Source organism: Hylobates moloch, unplaced genomic scaffold (genome assembly GCF_009828535.3).
Source record: "Hylobates moloch isolate HMO894 unplaced genomic scaffold, HMol_V3 SCAFFOLD_13, whole genome shotgun sequence".
Lineage (NCBI taxonomy): Eukaryota > Metazoa > Chordata > Mammalia > Primates > Hylobatidae > Hylobates > Hylobates moloch.
In genome coordinates this window covers 94600118-94627352 of record NW_026652288.1, presented here as the reverse complement: position 1 = coordinate 94627352, position 27235 = coordinate 94600118, and the positions used below count along the sequence as shown (strand labels likewise).

Below are 27235 nucleotides of genomic sequence, written 5' to 3'. Positions count from 1 at the left end.
AAAGTCAGGGGAAGGATCCCATGCAAGTATTAGTTACTGAAATACAGAGAGGATGCTGTCATAAGGCCTTCTATGATAGGGGCAGTATTAGAGTGAGTCATAGGTTGGAGAAAGAGAAAAATAGGGTAGAACAGATGGAAAGTCCCCTTTGTTTGAAAAATTGTTGGTTGGCTTGCTGCAGTAATAATGGAGTATGGATTTCTTTAAGATTTCTCTGCCTTTTACTTAGGTTATTCTGAGGTAGGTCAGACTGTGAAGTTAACAGCAGGCATGCATAGATTTTATGTCAGAGATGTATTCCTTTAGGATTTTTTGAGGCAGGGAGCAGTTGGGGTGGAAGCTGATGAGATGATTCTTCATGTTTGCAACTGTTTCAATGTTAGGTTAATGGGGGAAGTAGAGTTTGTGTTTGATTCAGACCTTTCTGGAAAATACTTTTGCTGCCAAGCTGAGTCTCTCCCCAATCCCTAATAAATGAAGATTTCACCAGAGTCAGATATATGCAAATTACATTTCCCTTCTCAAGCCAAGGTTAAATAAAAGGGGAAATTATGAAAGATTGCTTATGGCAGGAAGGATTTTCAGCGCTTGAGGATGAATTTGGTTATTTCAAAACCATGATGAGTCTCTTGTCAGTGCGAAGCAGGAAAGGCATAAAAGAGAAAGTGGACCTGGGCATAAACATGTTCCCACAGTGTTTGTGCTGAAAGCCTTGTTCCTTGAACAAGCATTCTTCTGTGCTGTGAAAAACGTTTGGCAAATAAGGAGGGGGTGTCCCCTCCTTTTCTGTGTTCAAGGCTGGGTTCTGGCCTTGTTGCAGGGAAACACTAATTCCCAGCAGTGCACCCTGGGAGCAAATGGTTTGTTTCCTCTTCACTGAATCCAGCCTGGGGTCGGTTCTCAGCAGCAGAGCCTGGCATGGAAAATCTATTTGGAGCAACTTGTCCCCAGGAGGGAAGAGTGCAAGTCGACTGTGTGGGGAAGCTGCAGCCACCACAGGGTCAGTCACACCTGCTGGCCAGAGCAGGCACTAACACACAAAGGCAGAGTCCTCCGCGTACATGAGTCCCGTTTGTGTGCCCACCCACCCCTATGTACCACACACACCCGATTTGATCCATATATACCATGCGGACACTCGACATGCCAGATACACGCATTGCACTGCCACACATATACCATACACACACCAAATACTCTATATTACTAAGCATACCCACCCCCACACCACGTGCACAAGCACATGCACACCCAACTACACACATACACATATTCTGCACACCACACACACTCAACTACACACACCACCCACACTCCACCTCAGTTATAACATTCATTTCACATACACACGTATACACACACCTCACCAGTCACTTGCATCACGCATACCACCCACCAGTACCATGAACGCACCTAACCACACACCAACCACATACGCATACCCACCACACATACTCCAAATAATCATACACACGCACGCAACACACACAACCCAAGCACACCAAACTACACATACACAGACACACACACATCAATGCACCCAGCTTGGTTGCTTTCCCGCTCAACGGAGGCGGGGGTGGGAGGAGAAGGGGGAGGGGCTGCAGTCCCGGCGAAGGTTGGGGCGGGAGCGGGAAGGCCCGGGCGCGCTGGCCTGGGGTTTGGGGCGAGGCGGGCAGGGGTTGGTGGTGCTGGCCCCTGACGCGCCGTGTGGCCGCGCTGGGGCGGGAGGCCGGCCCTGGGTTGGGGGAGTGCGCGCGTGTGCACGAGCGTGTGCGCGCCTCCCAGGGGCTCCATGCCCAGACACGGGGAGGTGTGTACGGGGGAGATGTGAGACGCCTGTGGGGAGAGGCTGTGTGTGTGAGATTCTCGCTACGCGATGCACCCGGCCTGGGCCACTAGGAGGTTTGGGTGGGCGTGGGCCGGGTGTGCGCAGCCCTCCGTGGAGCGTGTGGACGCGTGTGTCAGTTCTCGGTGGCCAGTGTCACTCTAGGGGAAGTGTATATGTAAGCTGGCGTGCATGTGAGTACAAAGCGGCCGATGAGTGTGTGTTCACCACGGCCCTCCGTCGGGGTCTTTCTTCGAGGAAGGAGTATGTGAGGAGGACCTCGCTGTGACCAGCGGGGACGCCGACGGCCGCGCTCCCTGGCGGGTGTGTGTGAGGAGGCCGGGCTCGCTGAGGAACGTCGCGCGGGGCCGACCGGCGCGCGCCTGTGCGCGTGCGTGTGCGCGTGGGGCGCGGCGCGCGCCGCGGCGGAGGGAGGGAGGCTGCAGGCCCGGCCCCGGTTGCAGCGCCCGGGGCGGCTCCTCCTCGAGCCTGGGACCATCACGCTCCCCGCGCCGCCGCGTGCTGGCGTGACTCCCGGCCCGTGCCGCGCCCTCCCGCGTCCGCAGCCGGCTCGGCTTCCTGCCCACCCAGACGTCGCTTCTCCCGGGCTCCCGGTGTCGGCTCCGCGCGGAGGGAGAGGAAATGAGTGCGGCGGCATGGCCGGCGCCCGAGCGGGGTTGGAAGAGCGAGAAACTAGATGAGGCTCAGGCCCTGGCGCGGAGTTGCGCCGCCCGCAGACCCGACTTCCAGCCGTGCGACGGGCTGTCCATCTGTGCCACGCACAGCCATGGCAAGTGCTTCAAGCTGCACTGGTGCTGTCACCTAGGATGGTGTCACTGTAAGTCTAGCCGCGTCTTCCCGCCTTCCGCCGGTGTCCGGGGGACGCCCGCCGGGCCGTCCGGGGGGTCGCTGCCGGGACTCTGCGGCCGCGGGGCTCCGGGCTCTGCCGGGGCTGCTCTGCCGCAGGCTGGGGCCGCCGTGGGCTCGGGGCCCGCCGGAGCTTTCCTCGCGCCGGACGGCTCGGGTTGGCGCTGCCTTGGCGACGAGATGAAATCCCTTGGGGCGCCTCGCTTTCCTTAGCTACTTCTACAAAAGGGAGCTCCCTGTCCCAGGGAAGCGGGAATCTGGTTTTTTTTTTTTCCTTTTTTTGACCAAAGCGTCCAGGCAGTGTTTTGAGAAATGGGAGCGAGCCAGCAGAGTTGGTGACAGCCGTTGGGGATGCCTTTTTTCAAGGCTGCTGGTTAAAGATGCTCCTCTTTTTCTTTCTCACTTTTGTCTTCCTGGGCTGCTGTTTAAAAGAAGGAGCCCTTAGATATCCAAGTGTTTCCCCCTTGATTGTACACAAATTGAGAAAAAGCGCTAATGTGGGAGGGAGTGCGTCCAAGAAGTTAATATTAACAGTTTGGAAGGTCGAGCTCCTTAAATACCCAGAGGTAAAATTTAAAGCCAAATAAATGAGACTTACAAAATTACAAAATAAAATGAGTGAAAGTAAGTTTAATAGTCTTAAACCAATTTATAAAAGCTAGAATCAAATGGTCTAAACCCTTTCTCTGTGTTTAGCCTCCTGCCTGTGATTTTTAAATAGATTAAACTTAAGTAGCCATTTAATTAGAATTTCACAATTTGATTAGCTAATAGTATTTGGACTATATCCGATGAATCATTCCTTTTAAGAAATACATTCTAGAGTAACCCATTAAAATAGATAAAAAAAAAAAAAAAAAAAAAAAAAAAAAGAAATACATTCTAAAGTTAGTTTCCACATACATTTATAATAGAGGGTTTTGGAATGCTTATTTAGGACATTTTCCAAGTGATCTTAAGTTAAAATGAATTTTTCTTTGTTGAGGAGAAAAAATAGCTGACAACCAGGAATGCAGTACATAACAAATCCTTATTTACATTAATCGAACATAAATGAATATTTTAAATCGAATTTATGAATTCAAGGATAGAGGATCATTTTCTTTACAAATTCCAGGCACATAGAACAGTATTGATTTTTGGTGTTCCATTTGCTTATGGGCCAGTTTCTTCCTATTTCTCATTATTCCTATTGTGCTCAGATCTGTTCTCATTTGTTAATATAAAGCATTGCTTCACAGTGGGACAGGGTACCGAGTTGGAAGTAGCAACTCCAGGAAACCTGGGATGCTGAAGTGCACAAGTAGAATCTAGACTTTAATTCATTTCGTGGGAAAGTATAGAATCGTTGTGTAAAATGTGAGGAATATTCAAGATAGTCCAGGTTACTGTCTGTCTTATTTTGACAGTGTCTCCTCTAAGTACACCGTTACTGATGGGAACCTTGCAGTCTTCTCAGACAGCGTCTCCCTTCATTAGCCTTGACTCATAAGATACTCTTCCTTATATGGAGCTGAAATCAGTTACTTTCTAACTTCTTTCTTCTGCTCCTATTTCTGCCTTATGAAATCATATAGAACAATCGAATCCTTTTTTAGATCATGGCTGTTTCAACTCTTCATGTATACATAGCTGAATATACATATGAATGTCTTGCACATATGGACTGTCTTCTCTCTGTATCCCTGACCATTCTCACAATGTCTTTCCTGAAATAGGTTTAACAACAATGTTCACTGAATGACTGAATGAAGCTAGTGATCATCTTTCTCTTAAGGCATTGCTTTGTCCTATTTATACATTTCCAGTCCCTTCTGCCTTTCCTTTTATGGAATAGTATTCAGGCTCCTAAGCGTCTTGGTTCTTCTCTTCTGAACATGTGCGAAGGTGGTTTTGATCCTTTGAAGACTGTGGCCCATAGAAAGGTAGACAATATTCCAGTTGTGGTCGGATCAGTCTAGAGTTGAACAAGACCACTACCTCCCATGTTCGAGATACTACTACTGCTGCAGCTAGCATCACATTAGCTTTTCTGATATCTTCATCACATACTGAGCTTGCTGCTGTCAGATTGAACTAAGCTTGCCATCAAAGCCATTGAGTTGTTTTTTTTTTAACATATGTGACAATTAAGCCACTGTTTGCCCATCTCACAGTTATATATATATTTTTGGACACAGGTACTGATCCCTTAGATATCTTTTCCTATTAAATTTCATTTCATTAGAATTAGCCTAATTTTGTGCGTGTGTGTTTTTAGATCCTGGCTCTTTCTTAATATATTTATAAGCTGTTTCTCCTAGGTTCATGTCATCTACATACTGGATACCAACAATAGTACAGTACATCTTCATTAAAGTTATTGATAAAATTGTTGAACAAGAGAAAGCCACAGATAGAGTCCTGAAGCTGCCGGTAGAACCACCCTTCAGGTTGATAGCAATTCATTAATGAGCACTTGTTAGTTATGATTGTTCAAACAATTACCTAGCCACCTAGTTGCGCTGTTATCCATCTTATATTTATCTTGTATACGGGTGTAATGAAAACCTGGCCAAATACCTTATTGAAATCCTACCAACACACTGTTTTTACTGCTTCTTTCTGATCTGTTACTTTTCTGTACATACACTCTTTTTTAAAAAAAAAAAAAAAAAATTAGATTAATCTGGTAAAACTCTGGTTGATTCCACAAATGGTTACCATTTTCTTTTCTAAATGGTTAGAAACTGTTTTAAAATAAATAATCTGAATTTAGAAAAGGATTGACGTCAAGTATACTGGACTGTCGTTGGCAGTTCTTTCTGTTTTTTAAAAAATCAAGACTACAGTTACTTGTTCTTTTCCAGTCTTTGGCAATCCTCCGCTTCTCTACGCTTCCTCCACTGGCAGCAGTTCAGTGATCCCATTCACTAAAAGCTTGACTTCATTTAAAGCAGCTAGGTGCTGTGTTACAGTCTCCTCAGTTATCCTGGGAATTAATTCTCTCTACCCTTTTTAGCCCAAAATAAGCAGAGTTAACATATTTGAGAAGTTCTCCTTTCTTTTTGGTATTCATGGAGTTTACAGTATCAGTCCTAAGCAGAATTCCTTTAATTCTGTTGAACATATATTGAATACCTTCTCTTTATGAGACATTATTTTGGAAACTCAGAATACAAATATGAATACAGCTGGATCACACTGGACCCCATATGGACCATTATGGACCCTATATGCAGAGTCTAAGGACACAATCATACTGTATTTACTGTTTTTTTTTTTTTTTTTTTTTTTTTTAGGAGACAGAGTTTCGCTCTTGTTGCCCAGGCTGGAGTGTAGTGGTGCGATCTCTGCTCACTGCGACTTCCACCTCCCGGGTTCAAGCAATTCTCCTGCCTCAGCCTCCCAAGTAGCTGGAATTACAGGCATGCACCACCACGCCTGGCTAATTTTGTATTTTTAGTAGAGACGGGGTTTCACCATGTTGACCAGGCTGGTCTCGAACTCCTGACCTCAGGTGATCTGCTTGCCTTGGCTTCCCAAACTGCTGGGATTACAGGCATGAGCCACCATGCCCAGCCCATACTGTATTTACTTTTGTAATTCTTTTAAAATCACAAATGATAGAAGTGAGAAAACTATCAGTTTGTTTGCCAAATCTGAGAATACTAAAATGAGAGGATTATCCTGATGCTTGAAAAAGGTAGATTCAAAACAAAGAAGTTCAGTTTTATGTGATTGATTTTACTCTTGTGAAATATATAGACTTATAAAATAGAAAAAGCTTAAAAATATGTACATGTCCATAAAAGACATAAAGCACATATACATTCACAGATTCAGTGCTCGATGCATTATTAAAGGAAATGACTAGTGTATTTGGGTAATGGTGCATTTTTGAGGATGTTGCCTGGGAGGAAAGCATTATATGTTCTGTTGGTATCACTGTCAAAAATAGATTATTAAGCTGAATAAACCATGAATCTGAATGTGTAACTTAATTTTTCCCAGTAAGGAGTGATACTGGCTTGAATTAATGAGTGAAGGTTTGTTTTCAAGAGGCGTTTTGAGAGAGAAAGAAATACATGGCTTCGCGAGAGAAGAGGGATGGGAAAGAAATCATATGTAGGTATTGTAAAGTAGAGTTTTGTGGCTACTTAGAATACTTAGAAAGAATAAGAAATTAGATTGGTGGAGGTGGAGATAAGAGTGTATTTGAGAGATATTTAAGGTGAAATCTATGGGGTTGATTAAATTTGGTCGGGAAGGGAGGGGAAGATTATTAAGGTTAACTTCCAGAATTCTGCTTTATGCAGCTGTGGATGGTGGTGCCATTCACTAACAACAAAATACTGGGTAACTAGGATTGGGAGGAAGGTCATGAATCTAGTTTTGGATCTGTAGGGTTTAAGCTGCCTTTGTCCTCACATGGTGATGTCAGTAGGCAATTAGATACAGGGATGTAGAACTCAGAGGAGAGATCTGGGCTAGAAATAATATGTAAGTAATTTACTTACTTATAGGTTGCAGCTGTAGCTGTGATGAAGCATGAGCACCAAGGGAGAGACTGTAGCATGACAAGTAAAGAAAACCATGAAGCTTTCCCTTTACAACACCAGAGTGTTTTCTTTTGGGACATCAGAGTCTGAGTACAAGAGGATAAGCTGGCAGAGGAGTCTTAAGAAGAGATGGCTAGAGGAAAAAATCTGGAAAATACGGTATTGCAGAAGCCAGGGGAAATTAGTGTTTTAAGAAAGAGTATGAAGATGAAACCAGTTTTCAGCAGGCTAGTTATTAGATATTGGTAAAATACACAAATAGTGATTTTCATTATTATGGAGAAGAGGGTGAAAGGTTTAGTCTTGCAACAGTGACTTCAGGAATATACTTAATTGAAGCATTAGTCAAAGCTGTTGGAGGCTCTTCAAGGCAAAAGAGAACAGAGCGTTAGGAGCTAAGAATTAGGACACAGATAATTGTTAATATTTACTGAGTGATTACTTTGTACCAGAGTAAGCTTATTATGCTGAGCACTTAATAGCCAATTATGTAATTATGTCCATTTCACAGTTGAGGAAAAAGGCTTAGAGCTTTTCCACGGGCACATAGTAAGGAGTAGAGCCTGGATTCGGATCTAGCTCTGTTTGATTCTACACCCGGACTCTTAACCATCATTGCACTGTAGAGCAATTTAAAATTAGTGAGCAGAACCAACAGAGCTCAGTTCCATTAAAGCCAATGATGGGGAAAGTTTTTAAGAAATGGGTGGCAAGTTGTATCAGTTGCAGTAGTTAAATCCGGAAGAATGAGAACTGTAAAGAGGTCACTGTATGTAATAGGAAATGACATTCAAGTTAAGGGTTAAGGAGGAGAAAGTGATTAGAAGGTGACAGGTGGGGCTGAGTGGGTGGATGTGGTATGATGTAGGTGCTACCAGCCAAACTCAGTTGGCTTAAGAAAATCACATAAGCTCAGTTTTCTGTAGAAGAAATCTGAAAAGATTCTGTTTCAGGTTGAAAGCAAGAAGAGTGGGACTTGATGTAGTCTAATAGGTGATATTAGCATATCTAAAGAAAGACTGTCACAGCAAAAGGTAGATGGGCAGCATAGAAATAGAGACAAATGGGAGTTGGAGAGGCAGAATTTGGGAGTGCTTTTCAAGACTGTTCAGAGAAGATGTTATGCTGCCTAGAGAGTTTAATAGCTCTGGTCCATATGGCTGCGCTATCCCAGCAAATGTCTGGTTATACATTTGGCTTCCTGTTTATAGATTTTCTGTAGGGAGAGAAGGAGTTGATTAGAGGGTTCAACTGTCAGGACCTTGGGGCAAATATACTTCTTTTCGTTAGTAAATTAGCATTGTGATTTTGTGTTATTCTATTTGTTCTGTTTTTGTGCTTCTATACAACTCTAGAAAAACTCACAAAATCAGGTTCTGACTTCCACGGGAAAATGCCACCTGGTTTTCCTAAAGGACTTCTGATTCATATCAATAACAATAGCTGCAAAAATGTGTTTAAGTAGTTTGATAAATGAAAACTAGCAACAACAAAAAATAACGAATGGTAGTTTGGTTGGAAAAGTCAACTAAAGTTTTTTTCTAAGAATGAGGGTTCTGCCGGGCGCGATGGCTCACGCCTGTAATCCCAGCACTTTGGGAGGCTGAGGCGGGTGGATCACCTGAGGTCAGGAGTTCGAGACCAGCCTGACCAACATGGAGAAACCCCGTCTCTACTAAAAATACAAAAACTAGCTGGGTGTGGTGGCACATTCCTGTAATCTCAGCTCTTCGGGAGGCTGAGGCAGGAGAATCGCTTGAACTTGGGAGGTGGAGTTTGCAGTGAGCCAAGATCGTGCCATTGCACTCCAGCCTGGGCAACAAGAGTGAAACTCCCTCTCAAAAAAAAAAAAAAAAAAAAGAATGAGAGTTCTAACTTTGTCTAGTGGTTGAAGGAAGAGGATACAGATTTTAAGAGGAGAGGTGTGAGGTGAAGTTCTGAGTGAGTTTCCTCAAAGCTCTTCCAGAGATAGAGAACACCGATAGGTTCTTCCAGAGACAGAGAAAGCTGATAGGTTCTTCCAGAGATAGAGAAAGCTGATAGGTTCTTCCAGAGACAGAGAAAGCTGATAGGTTCTTCCAGAGACAGAGAAAGCTGATAGGTTCTTCCAGAGACAGAGAAAGCTGATAGGTTCTTCCAGAGAAGAGAAAGCTGATAGGTTCTTCCAGAGATAGAGAAAGCTGATAGGTTCTTCCAGAGGTAGAGAACACTGATAGGTTCTTCCAGAGATAAAGAACGCTGATAGGTGTCTCTCTATGTAGCTGGTGCTTCAATAATGAATGCACGTAAACTTCAGCAATAACAAATAACATGCATCATGGCTATGTGCAGGCACATAACTTTTTGTAATCTTTTTGCATGTGTTTGTTCATTTAAACGTCACAACAATCTTGTGAAATAGGTACTGTTACTATCCTCATTTTTAAGATTAGGAAATTTGCTCAAGGTCACGTGTAGTACCCCTAGCTGCCTGTGGCAAATGTATATCAAAATCTTACAAACCAGCTGGCAACCAGGGCTGTCGGTTTCTTGGTTCCACTGAAGGTATACTGAGGATGATTTCAGCTGTTTTAAATTCCTTTTGGAACCAGCATGTTGAGAATGCTTTCTGAGTTTAAGAGAAGGGCAATTATATGCAGTATGAATATTTTTGGAATGGTTGTGAACTCTATAAAACCATGCTTTAAAAAACATTTAATAATGTATTTGAATAAAATAAAATTAAAATAAAAAGAAGCAAAAAAGACTAGGCAGTTTTTATTATTTGTATGATACGAAGCTTCAGTCATGTCATATCCTCAACTAATCTCTGACTGGCACAGGCTGTTTTTAGATTTGTATACATACCATTAATTATTACTGGCTTCCAAGCCTGTTGAACTTAGAGATTTAAACCACATGGCTTTTGCGGGCCTTTCTATAATTTCCCACATTACAAAATCCTCACTTCATCCAAATTTGTTCTTTCATGTTATAGATCTCATTAATTACAGGAAAGAATGTTTCCAGGGAAATTGTAATTCCAAATCAGTATAGGAACATAGGCCTTCGGCAGCCAGAAGTTGTCTAGTAGAAGATTTGTTTTCTTAAAAAATAAGGAATTGTATATACATAGAATGTGGAAGGCAGAGTATAGTCCAGCAAAGAGCACCTGTGTTTGAACTGTGAGTCTTATTGTTTGCAGGGTGACTTTGGGTAGATTACTAAACCTCCTGTTGCTTCACTGTACTCTTCTGAAAAACAGGAATAACAATTCTATTTCATCCAAGCACCATGGTGGGTGCCTATAGTCCCAGTTACTCGGGACCACTTTGGCCCGGGAGCAACATCGCAAGACCTCCATCTCTTAAAGAAATCCTACCTCACAGAGTTGTTGCGAAGATTAAATGACATATTGTGGCTGGGCATGGTGGCTCACGCCTGTAATCCCAGCACTTTGGGAGGCCAAGGCAGGAGGATCACCTGAGGTCAGGAGTTCAAGACCAGCCTGGCCAACATGGCAAAACCCCGTCTCTACTGAAAATATAAAAATTAGCTGGGCATGGTGGTACATGCCTGTAATCCCAGCTACTTGGGAGGCTGAGGCACAAGAATTGCTTGAACCTGGGAGGTGGAGGTTGCAGTGAGTCAAGATTGTGCTGCTGCACTCCAGCCTGGGTGGCAGATTGAGACTCTGTCTCAAAAATAAATAAATAAATAAATAATATATTACAAGCAAAGTACTTAGTGCAAGTATTCAGTAAAGGGAAGGATCAGCCCCTCCTCCAAAAAAAGCAAAAAGCAGTGGAAATACTAGGTAATGTAGATGTCCTGATGGCAGGCACTGGAGTCAGACTTCGTGTTTGAATGAGCTCTGCCTACTTAATAGTTACATGGTTTGGGGAAGTTACTTAACCCGTCTTTCAGTTTTCATGTTGTTAATATGGGGATAATAGTACCAGCTTCTTGGTGTTGTGATTGTCAAAGTCGGCAATTGTTTTCCCCCTTCCTCAAATGTCCTGGTTAATCTGGAATCTACCCTGTGACCGTACTGATTTGTTCAATTAAACACTGAAAAACAACGAAGAATAAAAATACATGTTTTGAATATTACACTTAGATTTTTTTTATTGTTCTCATTGTGGAAAGTTCTATTTTGTAATAGTTCCTATGTGATGAGTGTGTGTATGTGTGTGTTTACCATAGAATCTTATATTTTGCTCCAATTCTCACTCCCCAGCTTCATCCTGTTTTCCTCCATTGTTAAGCAATGGACAGCTCTGGTTAATCAAATATACCAAATAATAGAGAGCTATCATATATATCAAACATGGGTTAACAAGTTTCAAAGGATTCAAATATTATAGAGCTCATCCTGTGTTAAAGTGAAACTGAACGTATTCAACTTTAGTGCTTTAGAAGTCTCATCAGTGTGTACTGAAAAAATGGCAAGAGTGCTAGTTAATAGAGGAGTCCTGGTTGCTAGAATGATGGGCCAGCAAACGTAACTGCAGTCTTTCCAAGTTATTTTACTCAAATTCACAGGATTTTTCCTTTGCTTCTCTTATTCTTCAATTTTCTGATATTTTAAGAGTATTTTGTAATCATACTGCCAAAAATGTGTAATATCTGGAGTGCCAACAATGTATAATACAAACACTCCCCCAGCTGTATCTGTACAATGCCTTCCCAAGTAGGACAAATTCTTTAACCTCTCTAGTGCTTGTTTGTCCATTTAAAACTGGGTGTTTTGGTGTAATACAGATGTACTTCTGTATATATCTATCTCATTTTAATAGATGTTTAGTGAAATAAAAGCACTAAGAATATAACAATTTGGTATTTCATGGAAAATTTTATCCGTTGGACTCATTTGCTTTATCTTTCCCTTTTTCTGACTACACACTCTCTTCCTCTGTCTCACTTTTCCCCCCAATACATTTAGAAGAAAGTTGCAGACATCATGACACTTCATACCAAAATATATCAGTATGCCAAAAAAAGAGAAATGTATCAGTATGCCTGTCTCAAGAATGAGGACATTTTTCTGTGTAACCACAATACTATCTATACTCACACCTAAGATAATTAACAGTAATTCAGTCTACCATAGTTTTCTTAATTGTAAAGAAAATGACGTTATAAAAAATCCAGGGTTCAATCAAGATTCATATATTGCATTTCATTGTTAGGTAACTTTAGCCTCTTTTAATCACTCTAAACCAATCACACTTTTTTGATGACTTGAATTTTTTGAAGAGTCCAAGTTAACTTTGGAGAATGTCCTATATTCTGAATTTGCCTAATTGTTTCATCATGATTAGATTTAGATTAAACATTTTTGTCACGTTATTACATGAGTGATATTGTGCCCTTCTCACAGCATCACATGAGAAAACACATCATTTGTCTTGTTCTGCCAAGGCTAAGGTGGTAACTGCCACATCTTTCCATTATAAAGATGCCTTTTGCTTTTTTTCCCTTTGGTTTTTAATAAGTAATCTGTGGGGTGATACTTTGATGCTAAGTGAATAGTCTGTTCCCTAACAAACTTTAACCCAGTGATTTTAGTATTGGCTGAAGATCCTTGCATGCATCACTTACTATGTTGGTGGTTGCAAAACAGTGATGTTCAAATTTTGTCATTCCTTCTACCATTTGATGACATCTTTTATAATGAAGAGGTTCTCTAACTGTACCCCATCTTTCTCATGTTACTATAGACAAATTGATTCTTTGTTTTTGAGCAGGGTTTTGCTGTGTCACCCAGGCTGGAGTGCAGTGCAACCTTCCCAGGGTCAAGCAGTCCTTCCACCTCAGCCTCCAAGTAACTGGGGCCACAGAAGCATGCCACCATGCCTGGCTCATTTTTTTATTTTTGTAGAGAGGGGGGTTTCACTGTGTTGTCCAGGCTGGTCTCGAACTTGTGAGCTCAAGTGATGCCCGCCTTGGCCTCCCAAAGTGCTGGGATTACAGGCGTGAGCCACAGTGCCCAGCCAAATTCATTCTTTTTTTTTTTTTTCAGAATGTTATAATCAAGTATTATAATTATTTTTGATGTTCAAATTGTTTTTAAATTTGGCCAGTGAGAATGCCTGCAAACCGGCTTCTATGTCTTTTTAATATATCTCAACATTTATTTGAACATTTCCCAGTTTTCTGGCATGAGATGTCCCAGGCTTACCTAATAATTTCCCTGCCCCAGATCAGAAATCATTTTTCTAAGGAAACTGAGTTCTTTTTCATGAGAAATGGTATGGAAACCATTATCTGGGTTTTGAGTCTGCTTATTTTTATTAAGAGATTATTGCATTTAGGACTTTTCAGTGGACAAATTTAGGGTGTGTGTGTGTGTGTGTGTGTGTGTGTGTGTGTTTCCTTTGCATTTCCCCACTGCATACTTGTACCTCCCTCGTCAGTAAAACCCTGGTTTCTAATATATCATAATACTCACTAAGCTATTCTTCATTTCTATAATTTTATTCCCAGAATGTTATATAAGTGAAAACATAGAGTACGTAACCTTTTGTGATTGGCTTTTTTCATTCAGCATAACTCTCTGGAGATCCATCCAGTTTGTTGGATATATCAGTAGTTTGTTCCTTTTTATTGCCGAGTAGTATTCCGTGGTATACACGTACCACAGTTTAACTTTTCGCCTATTGAAGGACATCTAAGATACTTTCAGTTTTTAGTTATTATAAATAAATCTGCTGTAAACATTCGTGTACAGTTTTTTACTTGAACATAGTCTTCATTTCTCTGGTATAAATGTTCAAGAGTGCAAGTGCTAGGCTGTATGATAGTTACTTTTTTTTTTTTTTTTTTTAAAGAAACTGCCAAACTGTTTTCCAGAGGGTCTATTCCATTTTACTTTCCCACTAGCAATGTATGACTGGCCTAGCTTCTTCACCACATGCTCACCAGCATTTGGTGGTGTCACTGTCTTTATTTTAGGCATTCTGATAGCTTTTGTCTTAGTGAGTTCAGGCTGCTATAACAAAGTACCAGAGACTGGGTGGCTTATAAACAACAGAAGTTTGTTTCTCGCAGTTCTAGATGCTGGAAGACTAAGATAAGGGTGCTAGCATCATTGGATTCTGGCAAGGGTTGTCTTCTGGTTCTAGATTGATGATTTCTCATCATATCCTCACTTGAAGAGGGATAGAGCACTTTCTGGGGTCTTTTTCTTTTTTTTTGGAGACAAGAGTCTCGCTCTGTCGCCCAGGCTGGAGTGCAGTGGCACGATCTCAGGTCACTGCAGCCTCTGCCTCCTGGGTGCAAGCGATTCTCCTGCCTCCGCCTCCCAAGTAGCTGGGATTACAGGTGTGGGTCACCATGCCTGGCTAATTTTTGTATTTTTCTTTTTTTTTTTTAGTAGAGACGGGGTTTCACCATGATGGCCAGGCTGGTCTCAAACTCCTGGACTCAAGTGATCCATCCGCGTGGGCTTCCGAAAGTGCTGGGATTCCAGGCGTGAGCCGCCGCCTGGCCCTGGCGTCTTTTTTATAAGGGCCCTAATCCCATTCATGAGGGCTCTGCCCTCAAGACCTATTATTGCTTCCCAAAGGCCCCACTTCCTAAGACCCTCACATTGAGAATTAGGATTTCGACGTATGAATTTTGGGGGACAAACATGCAGCCCACAACAGGTGTGTATTGATGACTGATTTTGGTTTTAATTTGCATTCACCTAATGGCTAATGTTCGTGTGCTTATTTGCCATTTATTTTTATTTTTTATTATTATACTTTAGGTTTTAGGGTACATGTGCACAATGTGCAGGTTTGTTACATACGTATCCATGTGCCATGTTGTTTTGCTGCACCCATTAACTCGTCATTTAGCATTAGGTATATCTCCTAATGCTGTCCCTCCCCCCTCCCCCCACCCCACAACAGTCCCCAGAGTGTGATGTTCCCCTTCCTGTGTCCATGAGTTCTCATTGTTCAATTCCCACCTATGAGTGAGAACATGCGGTGTTTGGTTTTTTGTCTTTGTGATAGTTTACTGAGAATGATGTTTTCCAGTTTCATCCATGTCCCTACAAAGGACATGAACTCATCATTTTTTATGGCTGCATAGTATTCCATGGTGTATATGTGCCACATTTTCTTAATCCAGTCTATCGTTGTTGGACATTTGGGTTGGTTCCAAGTCTTTGCTATTGTGAATAGTGCCGCAATAAACATAACGTGTGCATGTGTCTTTATAGCAGCATGATTTATAGTCCTTTGGGTATATACCCAGTAATGGGATGGCTGGGTCAAATGGTATTTCTAGTTCTAGATTCCTGAGGAATCGCCACACTGACTTCCACAATGACTGAACTAGTTTACAGTCCCACCAACAGTGTAAAAGTGTTCCTATTTCTCCACATCCTCTCCAGCACCTGTTGTTTCCTGACTTTTTAATGATGGCCATTCTAACTGGTGTGAGATGGTATCTCACTGTGGTTTTGATTTGCATTTCTCTGATGGCCAGTGATGATGAGCATTTTTTCATGTGTTTTTTGGCTGCATAAATGTCTTCTTTTGAGAAGTGCCTGTTCATGTCCTTTGCCCACTTTTTGATGGGGTTGTTTGTTTTTTTCTTGTAAATTTGTTTGAGTTCATTGTAGATTCTGGATATTAGCCCTTTGTCAGATGAGTAGGTTGCAAAAATTTTCTCCCATTCTGTAGGTTGCCTGTTTACTCTGGTGGTAGTTTCTTTTGCTGTGCAGAAGCTCTTTAGTTTAATGAGATCCCATTTGTCAATTTTGGCTTTTGTTGCCATTGCTTTTGGTGTTCTAGACATGAAGTCCTTGCCCACGCCTATGTCCTGAATGATATTGCCTAGGTTTTCTTGTAGGATTTTAATGGTTTTAGGTCTAACATTTAAGTCTTTAATCCATCTTGAATTAATTTTTGTATAAGGTGTAAGGAAGGGATCCAGTTTCAGCTTTCTACATATGGCTAGCCAGTTTTCCCAGCACCATTTATTAAATAGGGAATCCTTTCCCCATTTCTTGTTTTTGTCAGGTTTGTCAAAGATCAGATAGTTGTAGATATGCGGCATCATTTCTGAGGACTCTGTTCTGTTCCATTGATCTATGTCTCTGTTGTGGTACCAGTACCATGCTGTTTTGGTTACTGTAGCCTTGTAGTATAGTTTGAAGTCAGGTAGCGTGATGCCTCCAGCTTTGTTCTTTTGGCTTAGGATTGACTTGGCGATGCGGGCTCTTTTTTGGTTCCATATGAACTTTAAAGTAGTTTTTTCCAATTCTGTGAAGAAAGTCATTGGTAGCTTGATGGGGATGGCATTGAATCTATAAATTACCTTGGGCAGTATGGCCATTTTCACGATATTGATTCTTCCAACCCATGAGCATGGAATGTTCTTCCATTTGTTTGTATCCTCTTTTATTTCATTGAGCAGTGGTTTGTAGTTCTCCTTGAAGAGGTCCTTCACATCCCTTGTAAGTTGGATTCCTAGGTATTTTATTCTCTTTGAAGCAATTGTGAATGGGAGTTCACTCATGATTTGGCTCTCTGTTTGTCTGTGATTGGTGTACAAGAATGCTTGTGATTTTTGTACATTGATTTTGTATCCTGAGACTTTGCTGAAGTTGCTAATCAGCTTAAGGAGATTTTGGGCTGAGACAATGGGGTTTTCTAGATATACAATCATGTCATCTGCAAACAGGGACAATTTGACTTCCTCTTTTCCTAGTTGAATACCCTTTATTTCCTTCTCCTGCCTGATTGCTCTGGCCAGAACTTCCAGCACTATGTTGAATAGGAGTGGTGAGAGAGGGCATCCCTGTCTTGTGCCAGTTTTCAAAGGGAATGCTTCCAGTTTTTGCCCATTCAGTATGATATTGGCTGTGGGTTTGTCATAGATAGCTCTTATTATTTTGAGATACGTCCCATCAATACCTAATTTATTGAGAGTTTTTAGCATGAAGGGTTGTTGAATTTTGTCAAAGGCCTTTTCTGCATCTATTTAGATAATCATGTGGTTTTTGTCTTTGGTTCTGTTTATATGCTGGATTACATTTATTGATTTGCGTATGTTGAACCAGCCTTGCATCCCGGGGATGAAGCCCACTTGATTATGGTGTATAAGCTTTTTGATGTGCTGCTGGATTCGGTTTGCCAGTATTTTATTGAGGATTTTTGCATCAATGTTCATCAAGGATATTGGTCTGAAATTCTCTTTTTTGGTTATGTCTCTGCCAGGCTTTGGTATCAGGACGATGCTGGCTTCATAAAATGTGTTAGGGAGGATTCCCTCTTTTTCTATCGATTGGAATAGTTTCAGAAGGAATGGTACCAGTTCCTCCTTGTACCTCTGGTAGAATTCGGCTGTGAATCCATCAGGTCCTGGACTCTTTTTGGTTGGTAAGCTATTGATTATTGCCACAATTTCAGAACCTGTTATTGGTCTATTCAGAGATTCAACTTCTTCCTGGTTTAGTCTTTAGTATTTGTCAAGGAACTTATCCATTTCTTCTAGATTTTCTAGTTTATTTGCATAGAGGTGTTTGTAGTATTCTCTGATGGTAGATTGTATTTCTGTGGGATCGGTGGTGATATCCCCTTTATCATTTTTTATTGCATCTATTTGATTCTTCTCTCTTTTCTTCTTTATTAGTCTTGCTAGCAGTCTATCAATTTTGTTGATCTTTTCAAAAAACCAGCTCCTGGACTCATTAATTTTTTGAAGGGTTTTTTGTGTCTCTATTTCCTTCAGTTCTGCTCTGATTTTAGTTATTTCTAGCCTTCTGCTAGCTTTTGAATGTGTTTGCTCTTGCTTTTCTATTTCTTTTAATTGTGATGTTAGGGTGTCAATTTTGGATCTTTCCTGCTTTCTCTTGTGGGCATTTAGTGCTATAAATTTCCCTCTACACACTGCTTTGAATGTGTCCCAGAGATTCTGGTATGTTGTGTCTTTGTTCTCGTTGGTTTCAAAGAACATCTTTATTTCTGCCCTCATTTCATTATGTACCCAATAGTCATTCAGGAGCAGGTTGTTCAGTTTCCATGTAGTTGAGCGGTTTTGAGTGAGTTTCTTAATCCTGAGTTCTAGTTTGATTGCACTGTGGTCTGAGAGACAGTTTGTTATAATTTCTGTTCTTTTACATTTGCTGAGGAGAGCTTTACTTCCAACTATGTGCTCAATTTTGGAATAGGTGTGGTGTGGTGCTGAAAAAAATGTATATTCTGTTGATTTGGGGTGGAGAGTTCTGTAGATGTGTATTAGGTCCACTTTGTGCAGAGCTGAGTTCAATTCCTGGATATCCTTGTTAACTTTCTGTCTCGTTGATCTGTCTAATGTTGACAGTGGGGTGTTAAAATCTCCCATTATTATTGTGTGGGAGTTTAAGTCCCTTTGTAGGTCACTCAGGACTTGCTTTATGAATCTGGGTGCTCCTGTGTTGGGTGTATATATATTTAGGATAGTTAGCTCTGCTTGTTGAATTGATCCGTTTACCATTATGTAATGGCCTTCTTTGTCTCTTTTGATCTTTGTTGGTTTAAAGTTTATTTTATCAGAGACTAGGATTGCAACCCCTGCCTTTTTTTGTTTTCCATTTGCTTGATAGATCTTCCTCCATCCCTTTATTTTGAGTCTATGTGTGTCTCTGCACATGAGATGGGTTTCCTGAATACAGCACACTGATGGGTCCTGACTCCTTATCCAGTTTGCCAGTCTGTGTCTTTTAATTGGAGCATTTAGCCCATTTACATTTAAAGTTAATATTGTTATGTGTGAATCTGATCCTGTCATTATGATGTTAGTTGGTTATTTTGCTCGTTAGTTGATGCAGTTTCTTCCTAGCCTCGATGGTCTTTACAATTTGGCATGTTTTTGCAGGAGCTGGTACCGGTTGTTCCTTTCCATGTTTAGTGCTTCCTTCAGGAGCTCTTTTAGGGTGGGCCTGGTGGTGACAAAATCACTCAGCGTTTGCTTGTCTGTAAAGTATTTTATTTCTCCTTCACTTATGAAGCTTAGTTTGGCTGGATTTGAAATTCTGGGTTGAAAATTCTTTTCTTTAAGAATGTTGAATATCGGCCCCCAGTCTCTTCTGGCTTGTAGAGTTTCTGCCGAGAGATCAGCTGTTAATCTGATGGGCTTCCCTTTGTGGGTAACCCAACCTTTCTCTCTGGCTGCCCTTAACATTTTTTCCTTCATTTCAACTTTGGTGAATCTGACAATTATGTGTCTTGGAGTTGCTCTTCTCGAGGAGTATCTTTGTGGCATTCTCTGTATTTCCTGAATCTGAATGTTGGCCTGCCTTGCTAGATTGGGGAAGTTCTCCTGGATAATATCTTGCAGAGTGTTTTCCAACTTGGTTCCATTCTCCCCGTCATTTTCAGGTACACCAATCAGACGTAGGTTTGGTCTTTTCACATAGTCCCAAATTTCTTGGAGGCTTTGTTCGTTTCTTTTTATTCTTTTTTCTCTAAACTTCCCTTCTCGCTTCATTTCATTCATTTCATCTTCCATCAGCGATACCCTTTCTTCCAGTTGATCGCATCTGCTACTGAGGCTTCTGCAATCTTCGCGTAGTTCTCGATACTTGGCTTTCAGCTCCATCAGCTCCTTTAAGCCCTTCTGTCCATTGGTTATTCTAGTTATCCATTCGTCTAATTTTTTTTCAAAGTTTTTAACTTCTTTGCTATTGTTTTGAATTTCCTCCCATAGCTCGGAGTAGTTTGATCGTCTGAAGCCTTCTTCTCTCAACTCGTCAAAGTCATCCTCCGTCCAGCTTTGTTCTGTTGCTGGTGAGGAACTGCGTTCCTTTGGAGGAGGAGAGGTGCTCTGCTTTTTAGAGTTTCCAGTTTTTCTGCTCTGTTTTTTCCCCATCTTTGTGGTTTTATCTACTTTTGGTCTTTGATGATGGTGATGTACAGATGGGTTTTTGGTGTGGATGTCCTTTCTGTTTGTTAGTTTTCCTTCTACCAGACAGGACCCTCAGCTGCAGGTCTGTTGGAGTTTACTAGAGGTCCACTCCAGACCCTGTTTGGCTGGTGTCAGCAGCAGTGGCTGCAGAACAGCGGATTTTCGTGAGACCACAAATTCAGCTGTCTGATAGTTCCTCTGGAAGTTTTGTCTCAGAGGAGTACCCAGCCGAGTGAGGTGTCAGTCTGTCCCTACTGGGGGGTGCCTCCCAGTTAGGCTCCTCGGGGGTGAGGGACCCACTTTAGGAGGCAGTCTGTCCGTTCTCAGATCTCCAGCTGCATGCTGGGAGAACCACTGTTCTCTTCAAAGCTGTCAGTCAGACAGGGACATTTAAGTCTGCAGAGGTTCCTGCTGAATTGTTGTTTGTCTGTGCCCTGCCCCCAGAGGTGGAGCCTACAGAGGCAAGCAGGCCTCCTTGAGCTGTGGTGGGCTCCACCCAGTTCGAGCTTCCTGGCTGCTTTGTTTACCTAAGCAAGCCTGGGCAATGGTGGGCGCCCCTCCCCCAGCCTCCCTGCCACCTTGCAGTTTGATCTCAGACTGCTGTGCTAGCAATCAGCGAGACTCCATGGGCATAGGACCCTCTGAGCCAGGTGCGGGACACAATCTCCTAGTGTGCCGTTTTCCAGGCCCATTGGAAAAGCGCAGTATTAGGGTGGGACTGACCTGATTTTCCAGGTGCCGTCTGTTACCCCTTTCTTTGACTAGGAAAGGGAACTCCCTGACCCCTTGCGCTTCCCGAGTGAGGCAATGCCTCGCCCTGCTTCGGCTCGCACACAGTGCGCTTCACTGACTGTCCTGCACCCACTGTTTGGCACTCCCTAGTGAGATGAAACCGGTACCTCAAACAGAAACGCAGAAATCACCCGTCTTCTGTGTCGCTCAGGCTGGGAGCTGTAGACCGGAGCTGTTCCTATTCGGCCATCTTGGCTCCACCCGCTTATTTGCCATTTATATCTCTTCTTTAGTGAATGTCTGTTCATGTCTTTTATCCTTTTCTAATTGGATTTTTTAAACTGAGTTTTGAGAGTTCTTTATTATAGATACTAGACTTTTGTCTAGTGGTTTGCGGATATTTTATCTGTAGTTTATCTTTTCATCCTCTTAGCAGAGGCTTCCCCCATCTTTATTTATATGCCAAAAAACTGCATGATTAGTTTATAGTTGACCCTTGAGCAACATGGGTTTGAACTGCATGAGTCCACTTATGATTGGGTTTTACAACCAAATGTGGATTGGAAATACAGTATTCTTAGGGTATGAAACCCATGAGTACCGAGGGCCAACTGTGGGACTTGAGTATGTTCAGGTGGGGGCTCTGGACCAATCTAATATGTATACTGAGGGATGACTGTGTATAATTTGGTGAGTTAACAGAGTCTTTTGAGATACAAAATTTTAAATTTTGATGGAGTCCAGTTTATTAGTTTTTCCTTTTATGGATTGTGCTTTTTGATGCTTTTAAGAACTCCTTGCCAAGCTTGAGATTTCAAATATTTTTATTTTTTTCTAAAATTTTTATAGTTCTAAGTTTCATATTTAATTCCATGATCCATTATGGGTAATTTTTTTATAAGGTGTGGCTTGGATCACAATTCACTTCTTTGCCTATGGATGTCCAGTTGCTCCAGCACCATTTGTTGAAAGATTATCATTCTACCATTGAGTTGCTGTTGTACCCTTGTTAAAAATCATATTGTGTGGGTCTATTTCTGGGTTTTCTATTTTGTCCCTCTGGTCTTCATGTCTCTTCTTCTGCCAGTACCATACAATCTTGCCTACTGTAGCTGTATAAGAAGTCCTTAAGTTGGGTAGACTGATTTTTTTTTTTTTTTTTTGAGACAGTCTTGCTCCATCACCCAGACTGGAGTGCAGTGGTGCGATCTCGGCTGACTGCAACCTCTGCCTCCTGGGTTCAAGCAGTTCTCCTGTCTCAGTCTCCTGAGTAGCTGGGATTACAGGTGTGCACCACCACACCTGGCTCATTTTTGTGTTTTTAGTAGAGACGGGGTTTCACCCTGTTGGCCATGCTGGTCTCGAACTCCTGACCTCTGGTGATCAGCCCACCTTGGCCTCCCAAAGTGCTGGGATTACAGGCGTGAGCCACCAAGCCTGGCTGGGTAGACTGATTTTTTCCACTTTTTCTCTCGTTGTCGTCGCCTTCTTTCTTGCCCCTTCTTCCTCTTCTCCTCTTCCTCCCTCTCCCCTCCTCCTCCTTTCTGCTCTTCCTCCCTCCTCCTCTTTCCTCCTCCTCCTCTTCCCTCGTCATCCTTCCTCCTTCTCCTTTCTCCTCCCCCTCCCCCTCCTCCTCCCTCTCCCTCTCCTTTTTTGAGACAGGGTCTCACTGTCGCCCAGGCTGGAGTGCAGTGGTGTGATCATAGGTCACTGCAGCCTCTACCTCCTGGGCTCAAATGACCCTCCTGCCTCAGCCACTCAAGTAGCTGGAACTACAGGCATATGCCATCATGTCCAGCTAATTAAAAAACTTTTTTTGTAGACAACATGGTCTCACTATTTTGCCCAGGCTGGTCTCAAACTTCTGGGCTCAAGCAGTCCTCCCACGTTGGCCTCTCAGAGTGTTGGGATTACAGCTGTGAGCCACTGTGCCCAGCCAAATCTTTCACCTTTAAGTATAATGTTAGCAGTAGATTTTTTGTAGGTATTCTTTATCAAGTTGAGGAAGTTCCTTCTCTATTCCTATTTTCTGAGAGGTTTATAAAAAAATCTTGAATGGGTATTAAGTTTTGTCAGATGCTTTTTTAAAATCAGTTGATAGGATCATGTAATTTTTCCTCACTAACCTGTTCATGTGGTAGATTATATTGATTTATTTTCAAGTATTGAACCAGCCTTGCATCCATGGAATAAACCCCACTTGATTAAGGTGTAATTATTTTAGTATATTGTTGAATTCTATTGGCTAATAGTTTGTTAAATATTTTTATGTCTATATTTATGACAGGTATTGGTCATTGTTTTTTTTTATTATTGCTGTCTGTCTATCTGGTTTTGGTGTCTGGTAATGGTAACTTCATACAATGAATTAGAAAGTTTTTCCCCTTCTTCTATTTTCTCAATGAAAATGTGCAGAACTGATATTAAATTTTCTTTAAACATTTGGTAGACTGCTCCAGTAAAACCATCTGGGCCTGGAGGTTTCTTTTTTTTTTTTTTTTTTTGAGTTTAAAAATTACTAATTCAATTTTCTTGTTATTATAGGGCTAGTCAAATTATTATCAAGGAATGAGTGTAGAACATTGGCATTTTTTCAGGAATTGGTTTATTTCATTTAGAGTTGTCAAATTTATGCTTGTAGAGTTGTTAATAGTAGTTCCTTATTATACTTTTGTTGTCTCCATGGTTTGTAATGACATCCTCTGCTTCATTCCTGATACTGGTAATTTGTGTTGTTTGTCTTTATTCTTTGTCTGTCTTGTTAGAGGTTTGTTAGCTTCATTGACCTTTTAAAAGAGGCAGCTCTTTGTTTCATTAATTTTCTTTCTGTCAGTTTTTCTGTTTAATGTGTCTTTGATTTATGCTCTCATCTTTATTATGCTCTTCTTTCTGCTCACTTTGGGTTTATTTTGTGCTTCTTTTTCTAGCTTCTTGATGGTGGGAGCTTAGATTACTGATTTGAGGCTTTTATTCTTTTTAATATATGCATTTGTTACTGTAAAAATTCCTTTTCAGCACTGCTTTAGCTGAGTATCATAAATTTTTATGTGTTTTATTTTAATTTTCTTTCAGTTCCGTGTAACTTTTGATTTCCCTCGAAACTTCCTTTCTGACCATAGATTATCCCAAGTGTTCAGAGATTTTTCTAATTTTTTATTAACTGGTTTCTCGCTTGATTCTACTTTGTATGATTTTAATTCTTTTGAAATTGTTGAGGTTTGTTTTATGGCCCAGGATATGGATCAAGTGTCATGGACACCTGGAAAGAATGGGTATGCTGCTGTTGTTGGATGAAGTGCTCTATAAATGTCTTTCAGATCCTGTTTATTGATTTTGTTGTTGAGTTCTTCTATATCCTTGCTTATTTTCTGTCTATATGTTCTGTCAGTTGTTGAAAGAGGGTGTATTAGTTCGTTTTCACGCAGCTGATAAAGACACACCTGAGACTGGGCAATTTACAAAAGAAAGAGGTTTAATTGGATGTACAGTTCCACGTGGCTGGGAAGCCTCACAATCATGGCAGAAGGCAAGGAGCCACAAGTCACATCTTATGTGGATGGCAGTGGACAACGAGAGGAGCCCTTGTGCAGGGAAACTCCCCTTTTTATAACAATGGGATGTTATGAGACTTATTCACTACCACGAGAATAGCATGGGAGAGACATTCAATTACCTTCCACCAGGTCCCTCCTACAAAACGTGGGAATTCAAGATGAGATTTAGGTGGGGACACAACAAAACCATATCAGAGGGGTTCACGTAAATTGTGGGTTCGTCTTTTTAAGTCTATTAGTTTACCCACAGATATTTGTAGTTTTTTGTTGTTGTTGTTGTTGTTGTTTTTGAGACAGTCTTGCTCTGTTGCCCAGGCTGGAGTGCATTGGCGCAATCTCGGCTCACTGCAACCTCTACCTCCTGGGTTCAGGCGATTCTCCTGCCTCCTTCTTGAGTACCCAGGATTACAGGCGTGCACCACCATACCCAGCTAATTTTTGTGGTCTTTTTTTTTTTTTTTTTGAGACAGAGTCTTCACTCTGTTGCCCAGGCTGGAGTGCTGTGGCCCAATCTTGGCTCACTGCAAGCTCTGCCTCCTGGGTTCACGCCATTCTCCTGCCTCAGCTTCCTGAGTAGCTGGGACTACAGGCGCCTGCCACCACTGTGGGCCCAGCTAATTTTTTGTATTTTTAGTAGAGATGGGGTTTCACCGCGTTAGCCAGGATGGTCTCGATCTGCTGACCTTGTGATCCGCCCACCTCGGCCTCCCAAAGTGCTGGGATTGAGGTGTGAGCCACCGCGACTGGCCTAATTTTTGTGTTTTTAGTAGAGACGGGATTTCTCCATTTTGGCCAGGCTGGTCTCCAACTCCTGACCTCAGGTGATCCACCTGCCTCGGCCTCTCAAAGTTCTGAGATTACAGGCGTGAGCCACCATGCCTGGCCAGATATTTGTAGTTCTTTTGTCTGATGCATACACATTTAGGATTGCCAATATCTTGTTACACTGACCCTTTTTTCATTATCTGATGTCCCTCTCTGTATCTGGTAATTTTCTTTTCTCTGAAGTTGACTTTAGTTGATATTAATATAGCCATAACTGCTTTCTTTTGGTTAATGTTCCTATGATGTATCTTTTCCTTCCTTTTATTTTCAACCTCACTATACTGTTAAATTTGTAGTAAGTTTCTTGTACACGACATATTTTTGTCCTGCATTGCAAGCCATTCTGCCAGTCTCTTTTAATTAATGTTTTTAGACCATTTATATTTTATGTGATTATTGATGAGTTATAGATTATGTCCGCCATTTTATATTTTATTTTTTTTCTCATTTTTTATTTTTCTTTTCTTTTCCCTGCCTTCATGTGATTTATTTGAACATTTTTTTGAATTCCGTTTTGATTTATCTCTAATATTTTTGAATGTCTTCTTTGTGTATCTTTTTAAAAATTCAATTTAATTTTTTATTGGCACAATATTTGTATATATTTATGGGATACATGTGATATTTTGTTACATGCATAGACTGTGTGATCAAGTCAGGGCATTTTCGGTATTCATCACTTTGAGTATTTATCATTTCTATATGTTGGGAGCATTTCAAGTTCTCTGTTTTAATTATTTTGAAATGTGCAATACATTGTTGTTAACTAGAGTTACCCTACTCTGCTATCGAACATCAGAAATTATCTCTTCTATCTAATGTATGTTTGTACCCATCAACCAACTTCTATTCATCCCCTCCCCACATCTTTCCCAGCCTCTGGCTAATTTTTGTATTATTATTTTTTAGTAGAGGCGGGGCTTCATCCTGTTGACCAGGCTGGTCTTGAACTCTTGGCCTCAGGTGTTCTGCCTGCCTCAGCCTCCCAAAGTGCTGGGATTACAGGCATGAGCCACTGCACCTGGCCCGGTTCTTTATTCTTCTTGTCTTTGCCGAGATTATTTCTTTTCTGAGTCTTTTCTACAGTTTCATTTGCTTGAAGTGTGTTTGCAGTTGCTCACTGAAGCATTTTTTTTTCATGGTTGCTTTAAATTTCTTGTCAAATCATTCTAACATCTCTGTATCTCAGTAATGGCATCTGTTGATTGTTATTTTTCATTTAGTTTCAGTTCTCCCTGGTTTGTTGTTATGACAAATGATTTTCAATTAAAATCTTAATGTTTTTCCATTATATGAAGAGACTCTGAATCTTAATTAAATAAGATCCTTCTGTTTTTACTGGCTTTTTTGGGGTGCCATTCTGGCAGGGGAAGGGGCTGCACCCTCATTATTGCCAGATGGAGATAGAAGTCCAGATTCCACACTCGTCCTCCATGGACACCCTGGAGATGAGGCTCTTTGGTATCTCTGGGTGGGAGTGGGAGTTTTCGCTCTCCCTTAGGCCTCCACTGATAGCACCATGGGGGGCCTAAGTACCACTGAGTCCTGACTTCTGCAAGGCCTCTGACACTTCCTGGCTAAAGTATTGAGGTACCTTTTTAGAGCCTTTCAAGGATGGAAGTTCATCTTTCGTCCCAGCTCTCAGCCTTTACTGGCATGGATTGGGGTAAAGTACACAATTTTTTTCCTCTGATGTTTGGCTGGAGTAGAGCAGTTATTCTCTGAAAGTTTTTTTTTGTCATTTTAGGTTGCTCCTTCTCTGGTCCGTTGGCTAGAGAGAGCAGGCATTTTTTAGGGCTTCTTTTGTCTGCTGCCATTTATGTTTCCTGATTGACGACTTTTTTAGCTCCAAGTCTGGCAAAATAGGAGGAGAAAAAGATACACAAGAAAATACCAGGGAACTCGCTACCATGTGGTTGCTTGGGCCCCAAGGTCCCTAGTTGGTCAGGCTTCTTCTCCCCACCTTTCAGTCTTTTTCTGTTTGTTTTATATGTAATGTCTAAGGTATTTAGCTATACTTAGTG

The 27235-nt window shown here is 41.6% G+C and overlaps 1 protein-coding gene across 1 annotated transcript in view; it reads left to right on the top strand.

Annotated features, from left to right (window-relative positions):
* Nucleotides 1-1829: 1829 nt before the first annotated feature.
* Nucleotides 1830-27235, top strand: part of CUNH3orf70 (chromosome unknown C3orf70 homolog) — a 72799-nt gene continuing 47393 nt past the window's right edge. Inside the window, exon 1 of the mRNA XM_032171820.2 lies at nucleotides 1830-2663. Within this exon, the coding sequence (XP_032027711.1) occupies nucleotides 2468-2663 (196 nt within the window). The 5' untranslated portion in view covers nucleotides 1830-2467. The remainder of the gene's footprint in view (nucleotides 2664-27235) is intronic.